Source organism: Narcine bancroftii, chromosome 12 (assembly GCF_036971445.1).
Source record: "Narcine bancroftii isolate sNarBan1 chromosome 12, sNarBan1.hap1, whole genome shotgun sequence".
NCBI lineage: Eukaryota > Metazoa > Chordata > Chondrichthyes > Torpediniformes > Narcinidae > Narcine > Narcine bancroftii.
The window spans coordinates 62311458-62337721 of record NC_091480.1 but is presented as its reverse complement, the minus strand read 5'-3'; the positions used below and the strand labels follow the sequence as shown (position 1 = coordinate 62337721).

The 26264-nt window shown below is 40.2% G+C and overlaps 1 protein-coding gene across 1 annotated transcript; it reads right to left on the bottom strand.

Moving 5' to 3' along the window:
- Positions 1-26198, bottom strand: sarnp (SAP domain containing ribonucleoprotein). The gene is given in 15 exon segments (XM_069906378.1): positions 1-1605; positions 2446-2529; positions 11474-11542; positions 14285-14310; positions 15776-15801; positions 18224-18297; positions 20706-20731; positions 20734-20756; positions 21571-21583; positions 21586-21631; positions 22072-22095; positions 22097-22119; positions 24829-24886; positions 24888-24929; positions 26145-26198. Coding segments are annotated over 15 exon segments (615 nt in total). The 5' UTR covers positions 26184-26198; the 3' UTR covers positions 1-1563.
- Between the last annotated feature and the right edge of the window lie 66 nt (positions 26199-26264).

Sequence of the window (26264 nt, the reverse complement as noted above, 5' to 3'; positions counted from 1 at the left end):
TTGTAGAAAATGTAGTCCAGCAACTTGAAAAGTCAACTTTATTGGGGATTGGATGGAGGGTTTTTTTTTTAAAATGAGGAAAGAGGATTCAAACCAATTACAATCCAAACAATTCATTTGTGGATACATCCAACAGGAAAAATGCAATGTATAAAGTAGTTAGATGTGAAATGATGCTTAGACAAGTTTTACATTATATTACATTACACTAGCTGCCAGTGTGTACGAAGCAAGTCACCAGGTTTATAATCACATACCACCAGTCAATGCTCAAATATTTGTCTCAGTAAATCAAGCCCGGTGAGAAGGCAGAGGTGGAAAGAAACAAAAGAATGGAATGTCCTGTTTTTCTTTGCTTTATAAAAGGGATGGTTACGCGCTTGCAGACCAAAGTGCTTTGGGCCACCCAAATTTCAAAAAATACTATACAACTGGGTTTATAGCAGGTTATTTTGCATCAGTTCATGGCACACTGGATAACACCCAGTAGAATTTTCTATCCATTATCTATGGACTAGGTAAGCTACCATTAGCCCTTTAGTGAACAAAATTCAATGAAACATTTAAAAGAAGTCCCACCATTAAAAATTGAAAAAATGTACTTTATGCTGGTTGCCGTTATCGGGATCAAAATGAAGCCACAATGAAGCAAAGGGGCAAGAGACACAAATCATCCCCGTTTCTTGACTGCACACACAAGTTTGGAGTCTCAATTACTTCAGGTATTTCTGTAAAAACATAGCCAGCAGTGTACAATCTTACTCCACTTTGTCTTCAAACTGAGGGACCCTGGTCATCACGTTTTCACCAGCTTTCGGCTGAACAAGGAATGAGTAATGACCAAATCATGTCAGTATGCAGTGCAAATTAGGAAGTGATCAGATGGATGGCAGCTGATGCTTATAGATGGTCACCCGTACCTCCAAGACCATTTCATCCTGATGCTAACATTCAAATAATCATCAGAAAATATTAACCACCATGTGTGAGCATTTGTATTTGTTGAATTCATTTTTAATGTTCAGCACTGGGTGGGGGAATAGGTGGTATGCTGCATCATTAAGTAGCCTTAACTTCTAGAACAGCTTGCATCATGTCTCTGGCAGTTCCACATCAGTCTTATCCACCACCACCTCCTTTCCCCCACTCTGTCCAAAGTTTTATTTCATGCAAGTGTTTAAAAAAATTGGCGAGGCAATAGTATCACATCAAAATTCACATGCACTTGCACTTACAAATTAATTTTTCTTCAGCAATGTTTTAAAACAAAAGCACAACCTCTTTAATGAACAAAGACCATTCAGTTGTACAGTACCTGCACAAAGTTCCACTAAGATGACCTCCAGGCTGCAGCCCGTGCCACTGCAGCATCTTATTCCTTGAAACAATTGTATAATCTAGCAGTTGTAAACGATTAAGTAACACCTTGCAAACACCATTACTGCAAACTGATGAACAATAGGGAAATAAAACACATTTTCAGTTTAAAAAGTATCCTAAAAATCTACTCGATAACACATTTAAAATATTCTTGTTTTTTTTTAATAAAAAGCAAGGTTTTAATCAGACAATCCCAAAACGTTCTGCTCTTTTCCTCTTCTTTGCCTGGGGAAAAAATATAATCTTATTATATAAATGACTCTAAAAATTTTTTAACAACTGCAATGTCATTCTGTTCCTGATTGGATTCATTGTGCACAGAATGCAGAAGCTTTATTTAAATAGCATACCTTATGGATCCTTAACCATAAGGAAATTATTAAATCCAATTAGTATGAAGAACATGAGAATGGAAGGAGCCCATTGAAACTTCTTGAGCTAGTTCCACCATTCACCGACAGCTAATCTTTTATCTCAAACATGGACCAGCAAAAGTCTATCCATCTTGAATTTGAAAATCATTAAATCAGGACTGTCTGTTACAATCACAGCGTCTGGAGAGGGGTTCAGGCCAGGTTATATATCTGTGGGTGTTGTGAGACCAGCTGAGTTCCTCCAGCGTTTCTGTGCTTTCACTGCAATTACAGCATCTGCAAACTTTCATGTTTCGCAACAACCATAATTATCTTCTTTAAACACTTCATAAATTCCCAAGTATTAAAACAATCAAAAGTTATTTACATAAAAACCCAATGCGGGAGAAACTCAGCAGGTCAGTGTCCTTTAGGTAGCAAAGATACAGAACCAACGTTTCGGACTCAAGCCCTTCGTCACGGTATGAGCAAAGTGTAGGAGGTGCCTGAACAAAATGGTGGGGGTGGGGGGCGCGGTAGGGGGAGGAACATAGTCCTACAGGGTAGGAGGTAATAGGTGGATAAGGGAGGGAGGGCACAGGAGCAAGAGGGGGGAAAAGAGCATATTCATGTAACTGATTATGAACATATGTAAAAAGGTCAGAGCTACTGGGGTTTTCAAAGTCTTGAATAATTGTACTAGCTTGATTACCTCAACATCATCTCCACCTCCTCCTGAACTGGTCACAATTCCAAATCGCTCCTTCCGCTTTTTCATCTTCTCATCGTCTTCAGTCTAGGAGAGAAGCCAACATGTAGTTTAAAAAAAGTGACCAAAAATTGATCAAGGCAGCAATATTCTGCTCAACTGGCCCCCACTACATAGTGCAGGGTACATAGTGGTACCCAAAGAATTGACACTGAGGCAAAATGTGAGAGAGCTGGAATTGTCCTGCAGCCAAAAAACACTACAAAATTTAAATGTTATTTTCAAACTGTTTCTTCCCACCCACATCCCACCTTAAGCAATCCTTTACTAATCACAGAGCACCGATGGCATAGGGAATACTTAAGGTGGTATGTGAGTGGAAAGAAAAATTTGAAAACCACTTATTTAAATGAATAGGTCAAAAAAGCTACCTGGGGCTGTTGCGTTGGACAAGTTACAACGCTTGCTGTGCTTACCGGACAGCAAAGGGTTAAAGCAAATTTTTGGTTAAGCTGAGCATTGTTTTGACAGATAATATAACTGCATCAAGAACTTGTGTAAAGGAGAGTCATGTCTCAAAGAGGCAAAAACAGAAAACAGAACTGGATACAGGGATCAGAATTACTGGCCTTCAAGACTCTAAATATTCTAGTTTATGCTGAATATGCATCTTTTCCAGCATCAACCATCCTAGAAATTCTCAACCTCTCAGGTCTCACCATTTGGCACTCACTCATCTGGGCAATATGAAGCAGCTTCAAATGGTGATGTTAAATACACCATTAAACAGGACAATCTGCTGGGATAAAATGGGCTCCTGTCCTTTAAAGGGCCTGGAGCGCAGAATAGCAGTGAGTTTGTTGTCATCCACATATATACAATGCATGAATGCTGTGAAATTCTTACTTGCTGCAGCTATACAGGTTATGAAGGAACCTGAAAGAACAACACAGGGGTCTGACTGATGACAAATGATTTAGTGTTGATCACAGCAAGCAACAGCTACAAAGTGATAGGTTAACTTGCTGGATTAGAATGTGTTCATCAAACAGTACAGCACAAAAACAGGCCCTTCAACCCACAATATCTGCACCAAGTAAGATGCCAGATTAAAATAAATCCCTTCTGACTGCACATGATCCATATAGGACCATTAGACATCGGAGCAGAAGTAGGCCATTCGGCCTGCCGAGTCTGCCCCGCCATTCCATCTTGAGCTGATCCATTTCCCCAATCAGCCCCACTCCCCTGCCTTCTCCCCATAACCTTTGATACCCTGACTATTCAGATACCGATCAATCCCTGCCTTAAATACACTCAACTGCATGGCCTGCACAGCCGCCCGTAACAACAAATTCCAGAGGTTCACCACTCTCTGGCAAAAGAAATTCCTCCATATCTGTATTAAATGGGCCTCCTTGGATCCTGTAGTTGTGCCCTCTTGTCCTGGATACCCCTACCATGGGAAACAACCTTTCTACATCAACTCTGTCCAGGCCTTTTAACATTCAAAAAGCTTCTGAACTCCAAGGAGTCCAGTCCAAGAGCCGTCAAATGTTCCTCATCTGCTAATCCCTTCATTCCAAGAATCATTCTTGTAAATCTTTTCTGAACTCAAGAGGTCAGATTTATTGTCAGAGTACATACATGACATCACATACAATCCTGAGATTCTTTTTTCCTGTGGGCCAGGCAGAATTACTACTAATTGGTAGTCCAAAAAACTGTACACAGCATAAACATGTAAATAAATAAACTGTAAACAGATAATAAATGTAAACTGTGGAATACAGAGAATAACATTTTTTTAAATATTTTAAAAATTAAAAAAATTAAAAAGAGCTCTTTCCAGCACATCCTTTCTTAAATAAGGAGCCCTCAACTATACCCCGTACTCCAAGTGAGGCCTCACCAGTGCTTTATAAGCCTCAACATTACATCATTGCTTTTAAAAGCTATTCCTCTAGATACGAACACCAACATTGCATTTGCCTTCTTCACCACTGATTAAAACTGGAGGTTAACCTTTAGGAGATCTTGCATGAGGACTCTCATGCCCAAATTTTGTCCCCATCCAAATAATAGTCGGCCCATTTATTCTTCTATCAAAATGCGTGACCGGACACTTTACAACATCTGCCATACTTCTTTGACCATTCTCCTCATCTAAGTCTCTCTGAAGCCTTATCATTTCCTCATTACTACCTACCCCGCCACCGAACTTTGTGTCAAATGCAAATTTCCTTCAAAGCCATTTATTCCGCAATCCAAATCATAAATATATAATCTTAACACCGACCCCTGTGGAACACCACTGGTAGCCAACCAGAATAGGATCCCTTTATACCCACTCTGTTTCCTGTCCACCAGTCAATGGTCCACCCACATTAGTATCTTTCCTGCAATTCCATGGGTTCTTAATCGTGAGGCAGCCTCATGTGTGGAACCTTGTCAAAGGCCTTTTGAAAATCAAATATACAACATCCACTGCATCTCCTTTGACTAGATTACTTGTGGTTTCCTCAAAAAAATTGCAGTGGATTTGTCAGGCAAGAGTTTCCCTAAGGAAGCCATGCTGACTTGGGCCTATCGTGTTATGCACCTCCGGGTAATCCGTAACCTCATCCTTGACAATCGACTCCAACAACTTCACTACCACCGATGTTAGGCTAATGGGTCTGTAATTTCCTTTCTCCCTCCCTTTTTTAAATAGCAGAGTGAACTTTTCAATTTTCCAGACTTCCAGAATCTATTGATTCTTGAAAGGTCATCACTAATGCCTCCACAATCTCTATAGATACTTCTTTCCAAACCCAAGGGTGCATTCCATCTGGTTCCAGAGACTTATCTACCGAGTCCTTTCAGATTCCCAAGCATCTTCTCTGTGGTGATCATGACTCCACTCATCCCTCTTCCCTGACACCCATGAAAGTTACATCTACTGTTAATATCTTCCATAGTGAAGATTGATGCAAAATATTCATTCAGTTCCTCTACCACTCCTTGTCTCCCAGTACAATTTCTCATGTCATTTTCTATCAGTCCAACATCTTTTGTCTCTTTTAATATCCTTTTTGATATTATTTGCTCGCTTCCTTTCAAAGCTCATCTTTCCCTTCCCAATGACCTTCTTTGTGGCCTTGTGTAAACTTTTAAAAGCATCCCAGTCCTTTACCTTCCCACTAATGTTTACTTCCTTCAATGCTCTTTCTTTTGCTTTTGCTTCAACTTCTCTTGTCAGCCACAGTTGAGTGATCTTTCCATTGAAACATTTATTTTCGGAACAGACACCTTCCTTATTTCTCGCAGAAACTCCAGCTATTGCTGCTCTGCCATCCTCCCTGCTAGTGGGCCTTTCCAATCAGCTTTGGCCAGTTCCTTTCTCATACGTCTGTACTCCCCAATATTCCACTGGTATACTGACACATCTGATTTTAGACACTCCCTCTCAAACTGCAGGGTGACTTCTATCATATTCTTACCTTCAGCTCCCTTTTCAACACTGGTTCATGACACAATACTCAATCCAGAATTTCCATTTCCCTGGTCGGCTCAGCCACAGGCTGTTCTAAAAAGCCATCCTAAAGGCATTCAATAAGTTCCTTCTTTTGGGATCCAGCACCAAACTGGTTTTCCCAATTAACCTGCATATTGAAATCCCCCATGACTAATGATCCATTGCCCTTTTGCAAGCCTTCTCCATCTCCCTCTGTAGATTACATGCCACATCCTGGCTACTGTATACAACTCCCATCAGGGTCTTTTTACCCTTAGTTTCTTAATTTGACCCACAGGGATTCTATATCTTTCAAACCAATGTCTCCTCTCTCAAAGATTAAATTCCATTTTTAACCAGCAGAACCACCCCACCCCCTCGGCCTTCCTTTCTGACCTTCCGATACACGAATATTTAGTTTCCAGCTGTGATCATTTTTCAGCCACGACAAGCCAACTTCAAGCTGTGCCACTAGATCATTAACCTTGTTCCTTATACTGCAGGTATTTAAATGCAAGACCATCAGTGCAAAATTCATCACCCTTCTCAATTTTCTTTCCAAAGTATCCTGTTAAATCCTTAATGCTTGTAATTTTGCCCTATTGTCTGCCTCTCCTTCCTCACAGTCTCTCTACACAGGTTAGCTATTTGTGGACCTTCTGCCCTCTTATTCTGGTTCCCATCCCCTGGCCAACTAGTTTAAACCCTTCCCAACAGCTCTAGCAAACCTTCCCACCAGGATATTAGTCCCTGGCACTTTGGAGGCAACATACCATCCGAGAGTCTTGATCTTGTGCACAGAACCTCTGTTCCCCTAACTATTGAATCCCAACCACCATAGCTCTCCTCTTCTTCCCGCCTCCCTCTGAGCCAAAGTGTCAGACTCTGTGCCAGAGACCTGACCATTATGACTCGTCCCCGGGAGAATGCTCCCCCCAACAGTATACTTATTGTTGTGGGGAAAAGCCACGGGTGAGCTCTGTGCTGACTACCTATTCCCCTTCCCTCTCCAAAATGTCAGACAGTTGCACGCCTCTTGGGTGAAACTGTCTTCTAGAAGTTGCTTCAACAGGACTATAATACCTACTTCCAGCCCTACCCCTCGCGCCTGTTTTAGGAATCCACCACTCTGCAAAAAAACCTTGCCCCGCACATACCCATCCCCCACCTTTATCACACAACCTCTCACATGTGACAGTTACCCTGGGAAAAAAATTTGACAGTCTACCCTATTTGTATCTTCTTATAATTTTATAAAAATATAAAATTTTGAAAGGAACAGATCAGATAGAAGCAGGGAGGTTGTTTCTACAGGCAGGCTAGACTATAACTACGGGACGGAGCCGCAAGATTCAGGTGAGTAGATTATGAATGGAGATGAGGAGGAACTGCTTCTCCAGGCAACATCCCGATAAATCTCAATCTGTACCCATTCCAAAGCCTTCACAACTTTCCTGTATTGGATTGTCCAGAACTGCACACAGTATTCCAAGTGCAGCCTAATCGAAGTTTCATACAGTTGCAACGTGACTTCCTTATTCTTGTACTCGATACCTTGCTTTTTAAAAGGAACACATTAAGCTAGAACTCGGCGAGCAAAACAACTTTTCCTCAATAGCATTTTCAGCATTGCCTTGATCTACAGGTTGCATTTTCAGGCAGAGCCCCTCTAGAGTACTCAGATTTGTCATATTGCTGGCTGATTTTTGTTGCCACTGGATAACAGCAATTTTCTTGAACTTGGTATTGCGGAGGCGAGATTATCACTTCTTTGGCTGCTTGCACATCTTCACTTCCTAACTGTGTTCACCATGAAATCACATCAAATTTGACTCCAAGATATGCTGCACACCAATACTGATCCTCGTGGTCCCTTTTCACCTTAAGATAAAACATAGGAGTAGAGTCTGCTTCGCCCTTCAACAAAGCTGCTTTCTGAATTCTCTTCCCATTTAGAAAACAGTCTACTTCATTCCTTCAACCAAAGTGCGCAACCGTACGCTGCCCCGCGCTGTATTTCATCTCCCACTTCTTTGCTCATTCTCCTAACCTGTCCAAGTCCCTCTGCAGACTCCCTTCTTCCTCAATGGTACCCAACCCTCTATCTATCTTTGTATCGTCTGCAAACCTGGCCACAAAGCCATCAATTTCATCATCCAAATAACGACCATACAATGTGAAACCTTTGCGGAGCCACTCCTAGTTACCTTCTGTCATTCTCCCCTTCTTGTCTTAGAAGGTAATTTTGCTTCATTTGAACAACTAACAGCTAAATTCAACCTTCCTAACAGGCATTTTTTTTTTTTAAAGATACCTACAAATTTTGTTCAGTCTAAACTTTCTAATTTTCCTCAGATTCCCAAAACCAATATCCTTGATTTACTTTTTGATTTAAAATTTTTTCATGGTGGATTGATAGCAATTATTTTTGATAATTTGATAGATCTAAGAATATGTTCAGAGAGGGGAATTAAGAAAGAATGAGAACAAGATTTGAATATATCAATTCCAGACAGACTGGGATTACATGCTTGACCTGATTAATAATATACTTCATTCTGTGTACAACATTGCTTATTACAATTTAAAGTGGTACATAGAATTCACATGTCCAAATTAAACTATCTCATTTTTATTCTGATGTTGATCCACTATGTGTTAAATTTAACATCTCTGAGACCTGCTTAATGTGTTTTGGGAATGTCCAAAACTGAAAGAATTTTGTGAACAATTTTTCCAAATTTTAATCAGAGATTCTTAGGATTAAATTGGAAATGAGCCTTTTAATTGCTTTGTTTGGTTATTCACTAGAGGAGAATATTTCCTTGACCTTAATTCAAAAAAGAATAGTAGTCTTTACTTCATTGATAGCCAAACGAGCAATTTTGATGAAATGGAAAGACAGCAGAGCACCAACTCATATGCAATGGGTATAGGATGTTACGTCTTGCTTGAGTTTGGAGAAAATCAGATAGAATATTTAAGAGACCATGATTGAATTTGACAAGATATGGGGCCCATTTATGGACTATTATAATTTGAATACATAGGCATGGTTGCTCTGGGGGTTTCCTGTCTGATGTCCGGGAGCCGGGACTCGATGCTTTAGATATTATTTGCTGGTGACCGTGTTTAGTGGGAGGGGTAGGATTAGAATGGGGGTGGGGGGGGGGGTCCTACTTTTTCTTTTCTTTTATGGAGAAGAGTTGAGATAACCAACAATGAGTATGCCGTAATATTAGAATACGAAGTGGTTTTTAATCAGGGAATTTCCATTTTATTTGAGCATTGTGTCCAAGACAATGTATAAATCACTTTTAAATCATAATCTGTATTGCATTATATAAAAATGATGTAACTAACATATAGACAATAGATAGCATGTAATATTTCTCTCTACCAAATCAATAAAAATAGGACCCTTTGACCCATCTAGTCCATTCCAAATTATTTATTCTGCATAGTTTCACAATCCTGCACCCAGACCATAGCCCTCCAATTCATATACCTATCCTATCTTCTCCCAAATGTCAAATCAAACCGGCATCCACTTCCTCCACTGGCAGCTTGTTCCACACTCTCACCATACTAGTTCCAAATGATATTTTCTGTGCATCCTGGATTCAATTTACAGGGCAAAAACAGAAGCAAAGCAATTGAATGAAAAATATATTTTAAAAGCTTCTTGAACAGAGGGGGAAAAAAAAAACACAAATACTTGAATTATTTTTGGAGAATGCACATTGGATGCAGAATACATATTTTAATATTGGCAGTTTACTGGTCACTTCTACAACTACACAACTATTTTTATATATGCTTACAACTTGAAGTATTGCAGAAAGGCTTTGAGAAATAAATTAAGAGAAAATTTCCACAAGAAGTCTTTTTCTTTTAAATTATTCAAGAATATTTGAAATGGCAGGACTTTACAAATCCACACAGATGCTAGTGGCTAGTTTTGAGGGTCATGTTTTGTTCATAGATTTAGATATTGTGAACCTCAGCTCAACAGTTTTAATTGTACGTTGTTATCATTCTGCTATGGAGCGGGGCAAAGCTGATTGTTGTCAAAAAGATGGCACACGCATCTATCGGAAGCCTCTTTGCACAGCAAGTGACCAATGACAACTTCCTGGGCTACAATTTTTGTAGCTACCAGTTGTGTTCATTTGGGCGGTATGGTTGGTGCAACGCCTTTACAACACCAGCAATCAGGACCGGACCAAGGTTCGAGTCCCGTCTGTAAGGAGTTGGTATATTCTCCCCATGTCTGCGTGGGTTTCCTCCCACCGTCCAAAGACAAGTACCCGGGGTGTAGGTTAATGGGGTGTAAATTGGGCAGCACGGACCCGTGGGTTGAAATGGCCTGTTACCGTACTATATGCCTAAATTTAAAATACTGCTGTCCACATCCAGTGTGCCAACTAGCATGGCTTGATGAAAAGCTCAAGAACTCGGGATGGATAGAATGAATATACTGTAATGGTTGCCTTAAGTAGATTACACAGGCAGCACCCAACAAAGCCTCAAGACAGCAAAAGTCCAGGTGCAGACAGAGCCCATTGAAGTGTACTGCATGATAAAACTTTACATTTACTGCAAAAACAAACTGGGATGATGGCCAAAATTTATGCAGTTTCAAATAAAGGGCAAACTGGATATTTAATGCAGAGGAGAATTGTGGCTTCAGCATCAAGGTCAGTATCTCACAATATGCTGCAAGGAGCCCAGCTTTAAGTGTGTACAAAACTTCAAACACCAAAATTAGTAAAGTTTCTTATTTTGTTAATCAAAACATTCCCTCCTACAAAAGGTCACAATTTGCTCCATGTATATTTTCTCTCAAAGGATACCATGTCAATGACCAACTATAACATTTTCTCTACCTCAAGGAAGAGTAGAACTGTTGCAAAAAAAAAAAAACCAACAACAACAACTGCTGGTGGAACTCAGCAAATCGGTGGCATTCATAGAGAGAAATGGACAATCAACGCATCAGATGAAAACCCTTCTTCAGGACTCAAAATGTCAACTGCCCATTTCCTTCATTGGATGCTTCACAAACTGGGTTTGTTCAGTTTGTTCTCTTGCTCCAGATTCCAGCATCTACAATCTCTTGTGTCTCCACAGAAGAAGCTGGTTTAAAAAAAAAACCAGTCTGCCAAAGAATAGATGAGTGGTTTTCAATCTTTCCATTTCCTCCTGGATAATGTCAATCAAGTTGACATCATCCATCACCTCAATGAGTAATACTACAATACTTTCCAAATAAAATGCCTGAAATTTATTGACTGTCACTTTGTGAAGTATTACTCTTGCTCTTGTTCACCAGAAGCTAATATATAAATATTGCTGTAACAAGGTTAATGAAACATTCCAATCAAAGAATTGTATTGAAAATGTCGACTCAATATGCCTCTAATTATTAAAAACCGAAGGGAGCAACACATTCAGTTTTATCCCCCAAGTACAATAGAGCAAGTTTATTCTCCCATTAGATTCTTAAAGGAATAGAATTGTTAAGGTGCCTACCTTTTTTGAGAGTGATGATACATTCATACCAAATCTTTCAGCCCTCTCTCTCAATTTTTCTGCACTGATCTGAAAAATTAGTGTTATTTTCAGAACATTTAATTTGATACATGACAGTCAAAAACCAAATAGTACTCACAACATGGCCAGGATAATACCATTTGTTTTCATTACCCATGACAAAGTATTTTCACAGCAGGGTTAATAAATAGCACAGTCATATCAAACAAAAAAAATGTGATGCTCATATGATAACTTGTGTGGTAAAAATAAGTTATAATAAATAAACTTATAACAGGTGATGGACAAAAATATTTGTGCAGTGCTTTAAATGTACATGATCTTATTATAACATTGTAAATGTAGAAATAAAAAGTTTGACACCAAGCCAAGGGAACTGTAGGCTGAAAATTTTTCAAGGTAGTCCAAGGAAAGATTTGAAAATAAAAAAATAGGAACCATTCCAGACAAATTTCTAAATATATTGTACAGTATGAATGTACACAATTCATATACTGAGGGAAAATTCAGGTGAGAGAACTCTTGCACATGACTAATTCTACCTCTAGACCACAGGTTGTATGTTATTCCAAATGGAAGAACATTTGGACAACCCTCTGCAGCACAGTCAAGTAATTTTAGAACTAAAAGTACTTCACTCATGACCATACTTGATTCCATAGAACATTACAGCACAGAACACAGACCCTTTGGCCCTTCTAGTCAGTCTCCAATAATTATTTTGATTTGTCCCACTGACCGGAACACAATCCATACCCCTCCCATCCATGTACCTGGCCAAATTTTTCTTCCATGTTAAAATTGAGCCCGCATTCACCACTTCAGCTGGCAGCTCATTCCACACTCCCAATGCACCCCTAAACTTTTCCCCTTTCACCCTTAACCCATTTCCTCTGGTTTGTATCTCACCTACCCTCAGTGCTCTGTGGGTAGGTGAGTGGAAAAAAAAAGTTGAGAACCACTGAACTATATTCATCATAATTTAAATACCAGTACCTCTATCAAATCTCCCCTCATTCTTCTACATTCCAGGGAATAAAGTCCTAACCTGTTTAACCTTTCCCTGTAACTCAGTTCCTGAAGTACAGGCAATATCCTAGTAAATTTTCTCTGCACTCTTTCTATCTTATTGATATCCTTCCTGTAGTTAGGTGACCAGAACTGCACACAATACTCCAAACGTGGCCTCACCAGTGTCTTGTACAACTTTACCATAACATCCCAACTCCTATACTCAATACTTTGTGATTTATGAAGGCCAATCTGCCAAAATCTCTGACTATATCTACCTGAAACACCACTTTCAAGGAATTGTGTATCTGTATTCCCATATCCCTCTGTTCTTTCTTTCTTCTTTTTCAATATTTTTATTGATTTTAATATACAATAAACAATGGACGGAGAGAATAAGGATACATAATTAGAAAGATTACAATACACAGCAATCAGTACATAATAATATAATCCCTGTTCTACCACATTCCTCAGTGCCCCACCTTGGTTTGTCCTTCCAAAATGCAACACCTCAAACTTTGCCATTTTTCAACCCATTTTTCCAGCGGGTCTCGATCCCTCTGCAAAGCCTTCCTTGCTGTCCACTACACCTCCAATCTTTGTGTCATCTGCAAACTTGCTGGTCCAATTTATCACATTTTTATCCAGATTATTGATATAGACGACAAGCAATAATGATCCCAGCACCGATCCCCACTACCACTCTTTAAATTCTCCTATAAAGCCAATGTTGAATTCACTTTACCATCTCATCATGAATACCAAGCAACTGAATCTTCCTGACTAACCTCCCATGTGGGACCTTGTCAAAGGCCTTACTAAAGTCTATGTAGACAACATCCACAGCCTTTCCTTCATCAACTTTCCTGGTAACCTTCTCGAAAAACTTTAGAAGATTGGTTAAACACGACCTACCAGCCACAAAGCCATGTTGACTATCCCTAATCAGTCCCTGACTATCGAAATGCTTGTATATCCGATCTCTTGGAATACCTTCCAATAACTTATCTACTGCTGATGTCAGGCTCACCAGTCTAAAATTTCCCGGGTTATTTTTGGTGCTTTCTTTAAACAATGGAATATCAGCTACCCTCCAGTCTTCTGGCACCTTACCCGTGACTAAGGGCATTTTAAATCCATCTGCCAAGGCCCCTGTAATTTCTGCACTTGCCCCCCTCAAGGTCCAAGGGAATGCCTTGTCAGGCCCTGAAGATTTATCCACCTTTATTTGCAAGCAACCCCTCCTCTTTAATCTGTTTCGGTTACATGACCTTGCTGCTTCAACTTCACACCCAACTCCCTGAATTTTCTTTGCAAGACCTCATCACCTTTCTTACCCATGTCATTGGTCCCTACATGGACCACTTCATCTGGCTGCTCACCCTCCCTTTTGAGATATCCTGGACTCTAGCACCTGGGAGGCAACATATTATCTGGGATTCTCAATCTCTTCCGCAGAACCTCTTACCTGCTCCCCTCACTATTTAATCTCCTATCACCACAGCCCGCCTCTTCTCTTTCTTAGCCACAGGGCCAGACTTTGTGCCAGAGACCTGACCACTGTAGTTTATCCCTGGTAGGTCATCCTCTCAACAGTATATGTGCTATTGAGGGAAACAGCCACAGGAGTACCCTGCACTGCCTGCTTGTTCCCTTTCCTCACTGTCACACAGCCTTGTTTGGAGGGAAAATACCTTAACTACAAAAAATTCTGATCAAGTCATATACAGCAGAGATGAGAACTTGATTTGGGCCAAACTAGATTCATAAACTTACCACAGCTTTGATATTCCCAGAAGTGCCTGAAATAGAAAGAACATTATTTATCCAGTAAGCTAGTCAACAGTTTGAAGTATGAGAACAGTAAAGATATCCTTGAGTATTGACTATATTATTGTATGGTCAGGTATTCAATATGCTTCCACAGTACTGACACTAGAGTACAGTACAGCTGGAAATCATATGGAATATAACAAGGCAATTTGGAATTGCCACAGCAAGAGAAATGCCTCCAGGGACTAAAATGTCATTGAATACTGTCTTTGACAAGAGGCACAAGAACAAATTTGTGGATGGACAAATCTACTGATCAACTTTCATGGATCGGCAAACATCATATAATTAGCAGAAATAGGATTCTTTGTTAAGCAGATTAAAAACTTACCACAGGAAGTGCAAAAACAATGGAATTAATACAAGTCAGAAATAATTGCATGATTCAGCCATTCAACCTTTGTGTCTGCTCTCCCATTTTTGATTTTTTTTACTTGAACATCGCCTACACCTATTGTTCAATTCCCCCAATATCAAAAAAGCTCTCATTCTCACAACTGAGTCCACACAGTCTCAAGTGCAGAATTCCTACCTTCTGGGTAAAGAAGTTTATTTCACAACTCTGTTCTGAATGACTACTGACCGGTAACTCCTTATTTTGAGATCGTAACCCCCCCCGATCAGAGAGGGGATATCAATTCAACATTTTCTCTGTCAAGTCCCATAAGAATTTTGTATATTTCAATAAAATTTTGCATATTTCAATTTTTAAAAAATCCTCTCATTCTTTTAGACTATACAATTGTTTGTACTTGGTTTATATATCCTAATCTGTTTAATATCCCTTTATTCAAGACATCCATCATCTCATTCTGGTAAACCTCTATTGCACTCCCTCACACCTTTCTTCTGGCAGAAAAAATATATATACTACTCATTACTGGTTTTCCCTCTACCATTATCATCCACCTTCCACTTGTCCAGATTCACAGAATCACTACCTGCAAATTGGAGGAACAACACCTCATCTTCCATCTGGGCACCCTCCAATTAGATGGCACTTACATCGATTTCTCCAGCTTCCGTTCACACCCCCCCCCCCCTTTTCTCCAGTCGCCTTTCCCCCAGCTCAGTCTCCTTTCACACAATCAATTCTCACCTCTGTCTTTTTTCATATCCAATTAACACCTTTTGTTGGTCTGGATTCCTCACCATCTAGCTCTGTCTCTATTCTGACCTTTTCTGTTTTTTGCTTACACCTTGAAGGGCTCAAGTCTGAAACGTCAGCAATATAACTTTATCTCCTATGGACACTGCAAGATTGGTTGAGTTCCTCCAGCACTTTGGTGTGTTTTTACTTTTAAACACACCCTCCAACTTTACCATGTTTAGGGAAGGGCTGTACATGATATTGCTGCTCTAATTTTTCTTTCTCAGCCAAGTTTTACATTAAAGCACATCCTCAATACTGAGAACATATGATTTTATTCTTACCTTTTGTTGCAATAGGTAGCCCAAACCTGTGGTAGAAATAATAAACAAAATGGTTAGATTTAGATTGAAACATAGCAGGGGTGTAGGTCAATTGGGTGTAAATTGGGCAGCACGGCTCATGGTCCAAAAGGACCTGTTACCATGCTGTAGGTCTAATTTTTTTTTTCAATTATGAATGATATAAAAGGTGTAATCCAAGTGACAAACATAACCAGGTCCAAAGCAAGCTCTGACCTCCCATTCATTGCCGAGTGAGGTGCTGTCTCAAGAAGGCAGCTAATACCATAAAGGACTCCATTACCCTGGTCACAACTTCCCCTCAGTGCTCCCTTTGGGCAGAAGGTACAAAAGCCTGAGATTCAGCACCTCCAGGTCCAAGGACAGTTTTTACCAAATAACTGTCAAGCTCTTGAACTTGCCCGTACTACCCCAACCATAAACTACCTTATCTGCACTACGGAAGTGTCACTTCCTTTTATTTATTGCACTAACTGTAATTGTGAATATTATCTAACCTTTACCTCTCTGCCTGTCTTGCATTTGGGCAATTTAATTTTCTATTACTGCATTTGGTGCACTCAATGAGTTGCAGCAAGAATTTCGTTGCATCTGTACATTGCACTTGTATGGTAGTAAGCGCTCACTCAGTCTCACTCTCATGCTGGGCTTAGAAAACTGCTAGTTACTGCATCAATGCTGCCATCTGCTGGAAGATATTTCATACAAATACGGAGAATTTCTTTAAAAAAATGATTGAATCAGGAGCACACAAGAGGCAATCGTTCATGCCACCTTCACGTGAAGCAATTCCATTAATCATATTCCCTAATCTTTACCCAAAGCTCTGTCAACAAGTCTGCTTCACCCCTTATCTGCTTCCTTTTTAATAGACCACATTCTACCACATCAATGGGTGGCGAGTTGCCATTGTGCAGGTACTCCCCCACCCCCCCCCCCCCCCCACAAAGTTTAAATCTATGCACCTGGTCCTTGAACCATCCACTAACGAGTTCACTCGTATTACATTTGCCCTATCTGAATCGTCTTGAACACTTTGATCACATCTCCGCTGAAATCAAAGCACCACCTCTCCCTGAAACCTGCAACACGGGTTAGTGTGCTTGTAGGATAATTGATCACATGGGTGTAATTGGGAAGCATGCGGTCATGCTTGTATCTCTAAATTTAAAAAATTACATTAAAAACCTCAACCTTCCAATCTAACCAGGTAACCAAAGTTCTTCATCTAAATTTCTGAAATTGTACAGTCTTGGATGAAAACCAAATGCATAGATAGCTCAGAAGCTCAACTCCTTCACCATCAGGACAGTCTTCAAATTTTAGTTGGTTAAGAATTTAATTATTAGAGCATTACAAGTCAAGAGACTTGTAAATGATACTCACATTTGGAAAGCAGCTTTCATTTTCCCCTTTACAGTTTTTCTCCCTTTACCTTCCTTTCCCCCCCCCCCCCCCCCCACCTTGGTTAAAAACCAATTCAGTTTTCACCAAACCTTGCGTGTTTCTAGGAATACTAGGCAGCATGCAAGTCAATCTGACCACTGGACTGGAAATCAGATGAAACAAAGACAGGATAAAAGTACCTCAATCAAAAGTGGAAAATATCCTGTTTAAAATATACAAGCAAAAAAAGGTACAATGAATATTAGGAATAATTTTAAACAAAAGTGAGGGAAAAAGACTTTACACTCTGCCAATGCCAATTCATTTTCTACACCAATCATGTACTTAAATGTTGTCCAAGTATTATTTCCTGTTTTTAAATACAATTCCTAGGCCCTAACAATTTTTTTAAAAAATGGCATATTACCCAAATAACATATTAATTTACACTTTTATTTACTGCAATTAAGTTTAAATTTAAATTTAGACATACAGCACAGTAACAGGCCCTTTCGGCCCACGAGCCCGTGCCACCCAATTGACCTACAAACCGGGTACGTTTGAAGGGAGGAGGAAACTGGATCCCCTGGGAAAAACCCACGCAGACACAGGGAAAATGTACAAACTCCTCACAGACAACGCTGGGATTCAAACCCTGGTCCCCAACGCTGGCACCGTAACAGCGTTGTGCTAACCTTGCTGCCGCTGTGCAAAATTTGCAGCGCTAAGCTGTGGAATGGCGCATTGGTGATGACGACTACAGCAGACACCAAGCCAGCATTTAACTGGTTATTTAACTGAACAGGGAAATAAGATAGAAGGCAATTTTACTAGTGCTGCTCAACAATGATTGATTTGGCCATACGATGGAATTTCTTTATAATTGTTCCCAAACATCACCTTTACTCAGTGATATTCATATTGTTTACAAATGGCCACAACTCGAGTATACTTGAGGTTTTTTTTGCCCCCCAGACAAGATCCATATTCAGAGACTCAAGGTTGGAATGTCATTTGCAAATCTCGATTTCGGGCAATAGTTACCGTGCAGCACGAGCAGCTTTTTTACTCTCAGCTGTCCCAGGTACGTTGAAGCGCTCTGCTCTTTTCTTTAACCTCTATATGCAGAGAAGAAAAACAATGAAGTAACAATGTTTTTGAGAGAAAAATTAAAAATTGTGGGGGAATAATCCTAAAAACTTGTAAACCCAAATGATTCAGGTACAAATTTCAAGAGTCAGAAGTGCAGGATTAGGTCAAATCATAATTCCCATTGTTGCTCTTCTTCCCATTTCCAGATCACAAGGGCACAATCGAGTTTAAACAGTGGCACAGTTAAGATATCCAGCACAGGATTAAATTCAATATATTCCAACTACTTACAGAACTACTGCACCTAAGAGTATTCAATATTAACCACGCCAACATCACTTCAGGACTCCAGTATTTAAAAAAAAAAGCTTGAGGGAAGGCATCCAAAGAGGATGTACCGATAGAAACCTGGAATCGCCTTTTCAAAATATCCATATTTACAAGCAGCAATTTATATTCACCAAAGCTCAGTCACTTGCCTCTTAGTTTATGACATTTTAAATACTGCATTTACTTTGGGTGAAAACAATTTCATTCACTTACCTGCAAGTTAAACCATGTAACAATTACAGCACAGAAACAGACCAGATCGGTCCCTTCTAGTCCATGCCAAACACCTTCTCTCAACCCAGTCCTATTGACCTGCACCCACTCCATAACCCTCCATACTTCTTTCGTCCATGTACCTATCCAACTTTTCCTTAAATATTAAAATCGAACCTGCATCTACCACTTCAGCCTGAAGCTCATTCCACACTCCCACCACCCTCTGAGTGAAGAAATCCCCCCTCATGTTTTCCCCTAAAGTTCTCCCCCTTCAATCTCAATCCATGACTTCTTGTTTGAATATCTCCCACACTCAATGGAAGTTAGCACACAGGAAGTTGACAAAACAAACGCACACAATTCTTAACATTTCTTTGCAATTGAGTTTAAACAGTTCATTGAGAGAAGCCAAAACCTCAAATCAGGCAATGTGCCACAGGGAGAAAAGTGGTTAAATATAATTTTAATGTCATTATAATTCGATACCAATGACTCGAATGTTGCACATGTCCATAGCACAACTATAGTGTTTGCGCTGTTATACAGTAGTCACTTGCCCCATATGAAATTTGGCATTATTTTACATTTGCGCATTGTCCATTTACTACTGCCACGATACTGCCCAATTCAGTGGTGATATAAAATGCCGCCACTGCACAATGTATAGGACGGTTACATTCTATGCCACAACACAGCGTTAGCGCCATTTCAATCTGCCGCCGCTGCAAAGCGCTGTTATAGCTTGCCGCCATTGCCAGTTTAGCGCTGTTATAATCTGCCACCATTGCCCAGACTTTAATAGGACTGGGACTACCTTGCGCTCAGGTGCAATAGTCTCTGGTCTGTGACCAGAATTTAGTGCTGTTATTAAAACGCAAGTAATGTAATGCATTTATCTGCTACCATTGTTCAGAATTTAATGATGCCGTACTCTTCTACTATTGTGGAGTTCAGTGCTTAACAATCTGCCATCACTGCCCAGAGCTCAACTCTCCCAGTGCATAGAATTTAGCACTGTTATAATCTGCAGCTCGTGTCCAGAATTTGGCCATTTTATCTGCAGCCAATATCCAGACTGCCACTTTTATCTCATTGCATTGTCCAGAGGTTAGCACTGTTGTATCAGCTACCATAGCAACAGTCCTGAGTTTAGTACTCCTTTTATCTGCTGCAGGTGTCTTGTCAACACTTGTACAATTTGCTGCTCCTGTCCAGAGCTCAACATTGCCATTAAACTGCTGGTGACCAGAGTTATGCCCCCTTATCAGATATTCTTCAGTTCTTTTATATATTGTACAATCAATAACCATACTTCTGCATTCAAAATTCAGATCAAAGCAAACAAAAATAATTCCATCAGGACAGGTACCACATAAAGAACGCTGGTGTGGAACGGGCATGATATAGGTATGCAAAAGATTTGAAGGGTCCTTAGTGTTTACTTCTCTGGTGTGACATAGCAGCAATGTAACAAATGATTGCATCACAAACATAATCCATATACTGTACAAGTTTTACCAGTCATCATGTATAATGGGCAAATTACATTTACACGAGCACAGTGGCAGCAAGTGGCGGGAATTATACCAGGATTCTCAGTTATTAGAGGTAAAGAGTGAAAAGTTCAAATAATAAGAGAATACCAAGATTAGTTACACGACTGGATTATACATTTAATTGTTTACCAAGTACAAAAGTACAAGGACATGAAAAGTCCTGAATGTCATAACAAGCCAATGTCTAAAAGGGTCAAACAATTTACAAAATAGATCATTAGAATAATGTTTTAGAGGCAGATGTCGGCATAACTTTGTTACAATAGACACAAGGATAATGAGCACAAGTAAATGCAGTCAGGGATATGTGCAAAAGCCCCTTGATTACTCACCTCACTCTCCGTCATTGGTGCCATTATTTAACCAACTTCTTTGCTACAGTTCTGAAAAAGAAATACTTTTAGAATGAATGTAGAAAAGGAAATCTAATGTTCATCTTAAATAGCAACCCTTCTCCCCACCACTCCCAAATTAAGAAAGTTTTTAAAATGAGGAAAATAAATGATAGATTACAATTGAAAAAAGTTCTTGCACCAGGTCTAGAAACGTCATTCATCAATATAATGGATATGGGAATGAGACAATGATTCACATTCAAAAAGAGGCCAGTTTGAAATCCATACTGGATTCCACGCTGCTTAAGAAAACACTTGCACAATGGTTCACATAGTACGAGTGAGACAAGAAATGAAGCAAGATGTCACTAGTGATCTTTAATTAACGTGTAAGGACCAATGTTGATGACAAGGTATGTAGTACAGTTCCCCTCATTCCCCAAGTTTAAGATAGCAATCTTAGGGAGACCAAAATAAGATCGACTGCAGTCAAAGCAATTTTGACAGATTAATATTTACAACACAACCTGAAACATCAAATATTCATCAGTACCAAAGTCTACAAGATTATTCCTAACTTGCATTGATAATTTTTATGAACAATTCATCTTCCAATTGCATGCTGTGCAGCACAAAGGAAGGTGTTTAATTTTTTTTTTTAAAAACACAACTCGCTTCAGTACATTTGCAAAGGGCACTCATTAGCCAAAGCCATCAATGAACACTGGCCAGGCCAAATTATGAGGTCGAATGTTTCCCAGGAAAGTGCAACAAAAGTTAGAACATTTGGATGATCAGTTGGCATCATTGCAATTCTCTGTACATGGCAAGTTGCACAGCAAAACAGGATATTAATATTTACTCTTCTGGTTCTTGACAGCTACAGTTTGACCTTCAACTTCTGGCTCAACTTTCTTGCTCCTCTTCCTGTGTGCAAAATTTAAAAAATGACTATTTTCAAGAATAAAGCATTTATACTTTGCAGTTAAAATACCAAACTCTTGGGGCATTTGAGGAAACCCAGGTTTGCATACAAATTTCAACAAAGCACTGGCTTCCAATGGCTAGCATGAGACACAGAGACATCACACTCCCATCTACAGAACTCCCAATATTTTGACTGCTCTCTGTGAACAGTGGCAGGACAAAAAATCAGTTTCTAGATAGATAGGCAGAAGAAAATTAAATAGACCCAATGTACCATGACTACAGATATATTAATTTTACACTCTTCCATAATCCCAGAATTATCAGTGAACTGAGTCATAGCAGAACCCCAGAAGTGAACTATCACATGCTCACGCGACAAATGAGAATTTTGAGGACATCAGCATCAAAAGTAACAATAAAGTTTATTATCTACCTCTGCATCTTCAGCCAGAACATCCTTCCTCATTCACTTCTTCCTCAACTGCAATAGAAAAAGCAAATTGATACTGGACTGATACTAGTTGGATCCTACAAAAGAACTAGACTTAAGCAGTTAATTAACAACACATTCAGTCATTCTATTGGAGGCCTGGCTTTATAAAGTTCTTTATAAAGCTGGCAACTATGGTGGAGGCAGGTACAATAGGATATTTTAAGAGACCATTAGATAGGTATAGGGGACTGAGAAAAGTGGAGGGTTATGCAGTAGAGAAACTCTTGTTAGTGGTTAGATGTAGGTTATTAGATCTGAACAACACTGTGGGGTCGAAGGCCCTATACTGTACTATACTGTAGATTTCTATGTTCTATAATCAATTTAATAATATGATTTTAATAATAATTTTTAATTTTATTTAATAATTTAGAAAGACCAGCATGGTAACGGTCCCCCCTCCGGCCCACAAGCCCATGCCACCCAATTACACCCAATTGACCTACCACCCCTGGTACATTTTTGAAACAGTGGAAACTGGAGCACCAGGAAAAACCCACGTGGACACAGGGAGAACGTACAAACTCCTTACAGACAGCGCGGGATTCGAACCCAGGTCTTTTGCGCTGTAATAGCATCATGTTAATCTGCACTTTAAGGGAAGGAGCAGTACGATTATATGGAGCTTTCCCTATAAAAAGGGTGAATGGGCCACATACAAGGTTCACATGAAAATATCTCCAACCCCACCCCCCTTTACATGCTGTATCTGCTTTAAGTGATGATATTAAGCTCATATATTGCAATCATTTCAATAACATGTAGCATAGGCCAGTGTTTACAGAAGGCAATAAAGATTTTATGAACAGATCTGTTTTTTTTAAAAAATCAGTAACAAGTTCTGCTGACATGCCTACCTTTCTTAAATCATTGATCATGTTCCACTGTTTCAAAACTATTCAACCAAAAAGGAATAACATAGGCAAGCCTGATCCTGGCACAGGCACACAAGTGCCACTCACGAATAAGACCAGTTTTCGACTCTAAATCCATCAGTAAAAGGGCAAACAGCGCTCAAAATGCTAACTTTTCCCTCCTCTTGATGGACACAGTCTGAACTGGTGAGCTTATCCTACACTGAGGGTAATTATTTTATATTAAACCACATTGCAATTTAATGCATTCAAAAGGAAAATCTTGCTGAATACAATCTTCTGTGAAAGAACTGCAAGTGCACATGTGAACACAAAATAAGACTATAGTTTTTAAAATGGAGTCTCAGGCATCCGTATTCAAGTGCAAGAGAACTTTAACATCTTTCTTTTACACACATTATGAACTTCACACAAATTAAACATAAATACTATGAAAAGAACAGTAGAAATTCTCATGGAGCCCACTATGGTTTAAATTAGGGTTAATATAAAGACTGAAGAGATGGTAAGCACCCTCTTCCAACCTACCCTTTCTAGAACAATCATTTTCAACAGGGGACACAAGCTGCAAGAGCTGCGATCATCTCCAAAATTTGTCAACAACATACAGTGCAGAGACTAGCACAACACAAATAGAAAATGGGGATCAGCTGGCCTTGTCAAAGAATCTGACTGCCTCTTAAAACAACTGACAAAATTTTTGACTTTGTTAACTTAAAGAAAATCTAATTTTGAGATACAGCACAGGAAAACCACGTGTCTTTGGAATATGAGAGGAAACCAGAGCACCCAGAGGAAAACCCGTGCACACAGGGAGAATGTACAAAACTCCTTACAGACAGCACGGGATTTCAAAACAAGATTGCTGGCACTGGAATAGCATGGGGTTAGCCGCTGCACTCACCGAGTAGCTGTGTGGAACAAGCTGCCAGAGGATGCAGTTGAGGCAGGTACTATTGCAACACTAAAGAAACATTGGGACAGATGCCATGAATAGGCTATGTTCAGAATCATATGGGCTTAAACACAGACAGGAGGGACATTCTGGTCAGTGTGGACAAGTCAGGCTGTTTGACTCTTCAACTAGGACTCAAAATTCCTAAATATGTCTTTTTGCTTGTTGCAGTGGTCCTTCTTTGCTCCACTAATAAAGGACTTCCTCTACACATTTAATGCAACACCAACTGGTTTCATCACTGAATTGATTCAAGAATATTATGGGAAGGTTAACTGGATACAGGGTCACATTAAAAAAATACTTTATCATAAATTGGTGTCTGTATGTGTATGTGTGTGTATAGGTATATATAGATACATATAGGTATATGTGTGTATATAATATATAATATATGGAAGGGTTCAGATTGATTAGTGACTGATCACAAAAAGTTTTGATTTTGAATGAATCTAAAATAACATTTCAGCAAACATAAGGATCACCATTTTTTTGGCTGCAAGTTCAATATTTAGACATACAGTACGGTAACAGGGCCATTTCGGCCCATGAGTCCATGCCGCCCAATTTATACCCCATTAACCTACAACCCCAGTACATTTTGAAGGCTGGGAGGAAAACCAGAGCACCCAGAGAAAACACGTGCAGACCATGGGGAGAGAACGTACAAACTCCTTACAGACAGCATGGGATTCAAACCCAGGTCCGGTCCCGATCGCTGGCACTGTAAAGGCATTGTGCTAACTGCTACACAAACCGAGCCCCCCTTTGGTTAATGAGTAAGAATTCACACTCCATCATAAATTATATTATTGATTTTAAATAATCTTTGTAACATGTTAAATTAAATAGCAATTAGGATTTTACCATGTTCTTCCAGGAAAGCCTGCAGTCTCTGGATGAGATCCTGCTTGTTTCCTTTAGTATTCTAGCCCTCTTGAAGCACATTCTTGTCTCAGTTCAGTCAACTAAAGCAACATGAAAACACAGATTAGAACTATGGAGGATTACATTGATCCTGTTACCCCATAATCCTTGAAAAAATGCAACACTAAAACAGACTTCTTTGTTGGACAAGCTTATCAACTACTTTGTGTTTAATTTTTCTCATTCACCAGTCATCACCACCACCACTGCCATCAGCAACTCATCACCTTACAGACTTTTATAATTAAAAAAGACTTTTACATTATGTTCCTCTTAATACTTTGCTCTGATCAAAATAACATTCAAATCCATCCTCAAATTTTCTTTAAAAAATAATCATCCGAGCAAAATGTACTGAAAACTTCAATGCCCCATTTACAACAGGGCACCCAGGACAACACACTGGGAAGATCAATCAATAATTTGATTGTTAATTTCATCCTCCCCCGATTTTTTTTTTAAAAAAGAAACGCTATTTATGAGTTTAATCAGATTACTGAAACCTGGAGTCACATATAACCCAGACTGAGCAAGGAAGATTTCCTTTTCAGTTGGGCATTAATGGATTTTCCAAGACAATTTGGTCACTTTGTAATTATCATCGACACTAACTACTTATTACAGATTTACTTAAATTTCCCAGTTGCTACAGTGGGATAAACTCATATCACTGGATGAAGTAAAACATGCAAGTCTGGCAGTCACTGTGGATGAAGTAAAAACACAAGGCTGGAGAAGCTCAGCAGATCAAACTGTGTACTTTATAGAGCAAAGATAAAGACACAGAAACCAACAATTCGGGCTTGAGCCCTTCATCGAGGCACCTTGATGACCAAGGGAGGAGCGGGGGGGTGGGGGGGGGGGGAGGAGGTGGGGGGGGAGGGGGGTGGGGGGGGGAGGGGGGGGAGGGGGGGAGGGGGGGGGGAGGGGGGGGGAGGGGGGTGGGGGGGGGAGGGGGGGGGAGGAGGGGGGAGGGGGTGGGGGGGGAGGGGGTGGGGGGGGGAGGGGGTGGGGGGGGGTGGGGGGGGAGGGGGTGGGGGGGGGGAGGGGGTGGGGGGGGAGGGGGTGGGGGGGGGAGGGGGGTGGGGGGGGGAGGGGGGGGGTGGGAAGAGGGTGGAGAATTGGCCGCCGCCGCCATCACCCCCTCCCACAACGTATCCTGGGCAATAACTCCGCAAAAAAAAAGAGAAGGGAAGACGAAGAGCGGCGGATGCTTCCCCTGTCTAAACCTCAGGCGCTCTTCAACTCGCTTGTACCTTCAATTTGGTAATGTCCACGACCGTCCTGTCCGCCATCTTGCCAAGCTGTTTTCCTCCCACAGCCGCCAACCAGCCGTCCAATCCAGGCCCGCTTTAGTCACGTCCAACAAGACGCCA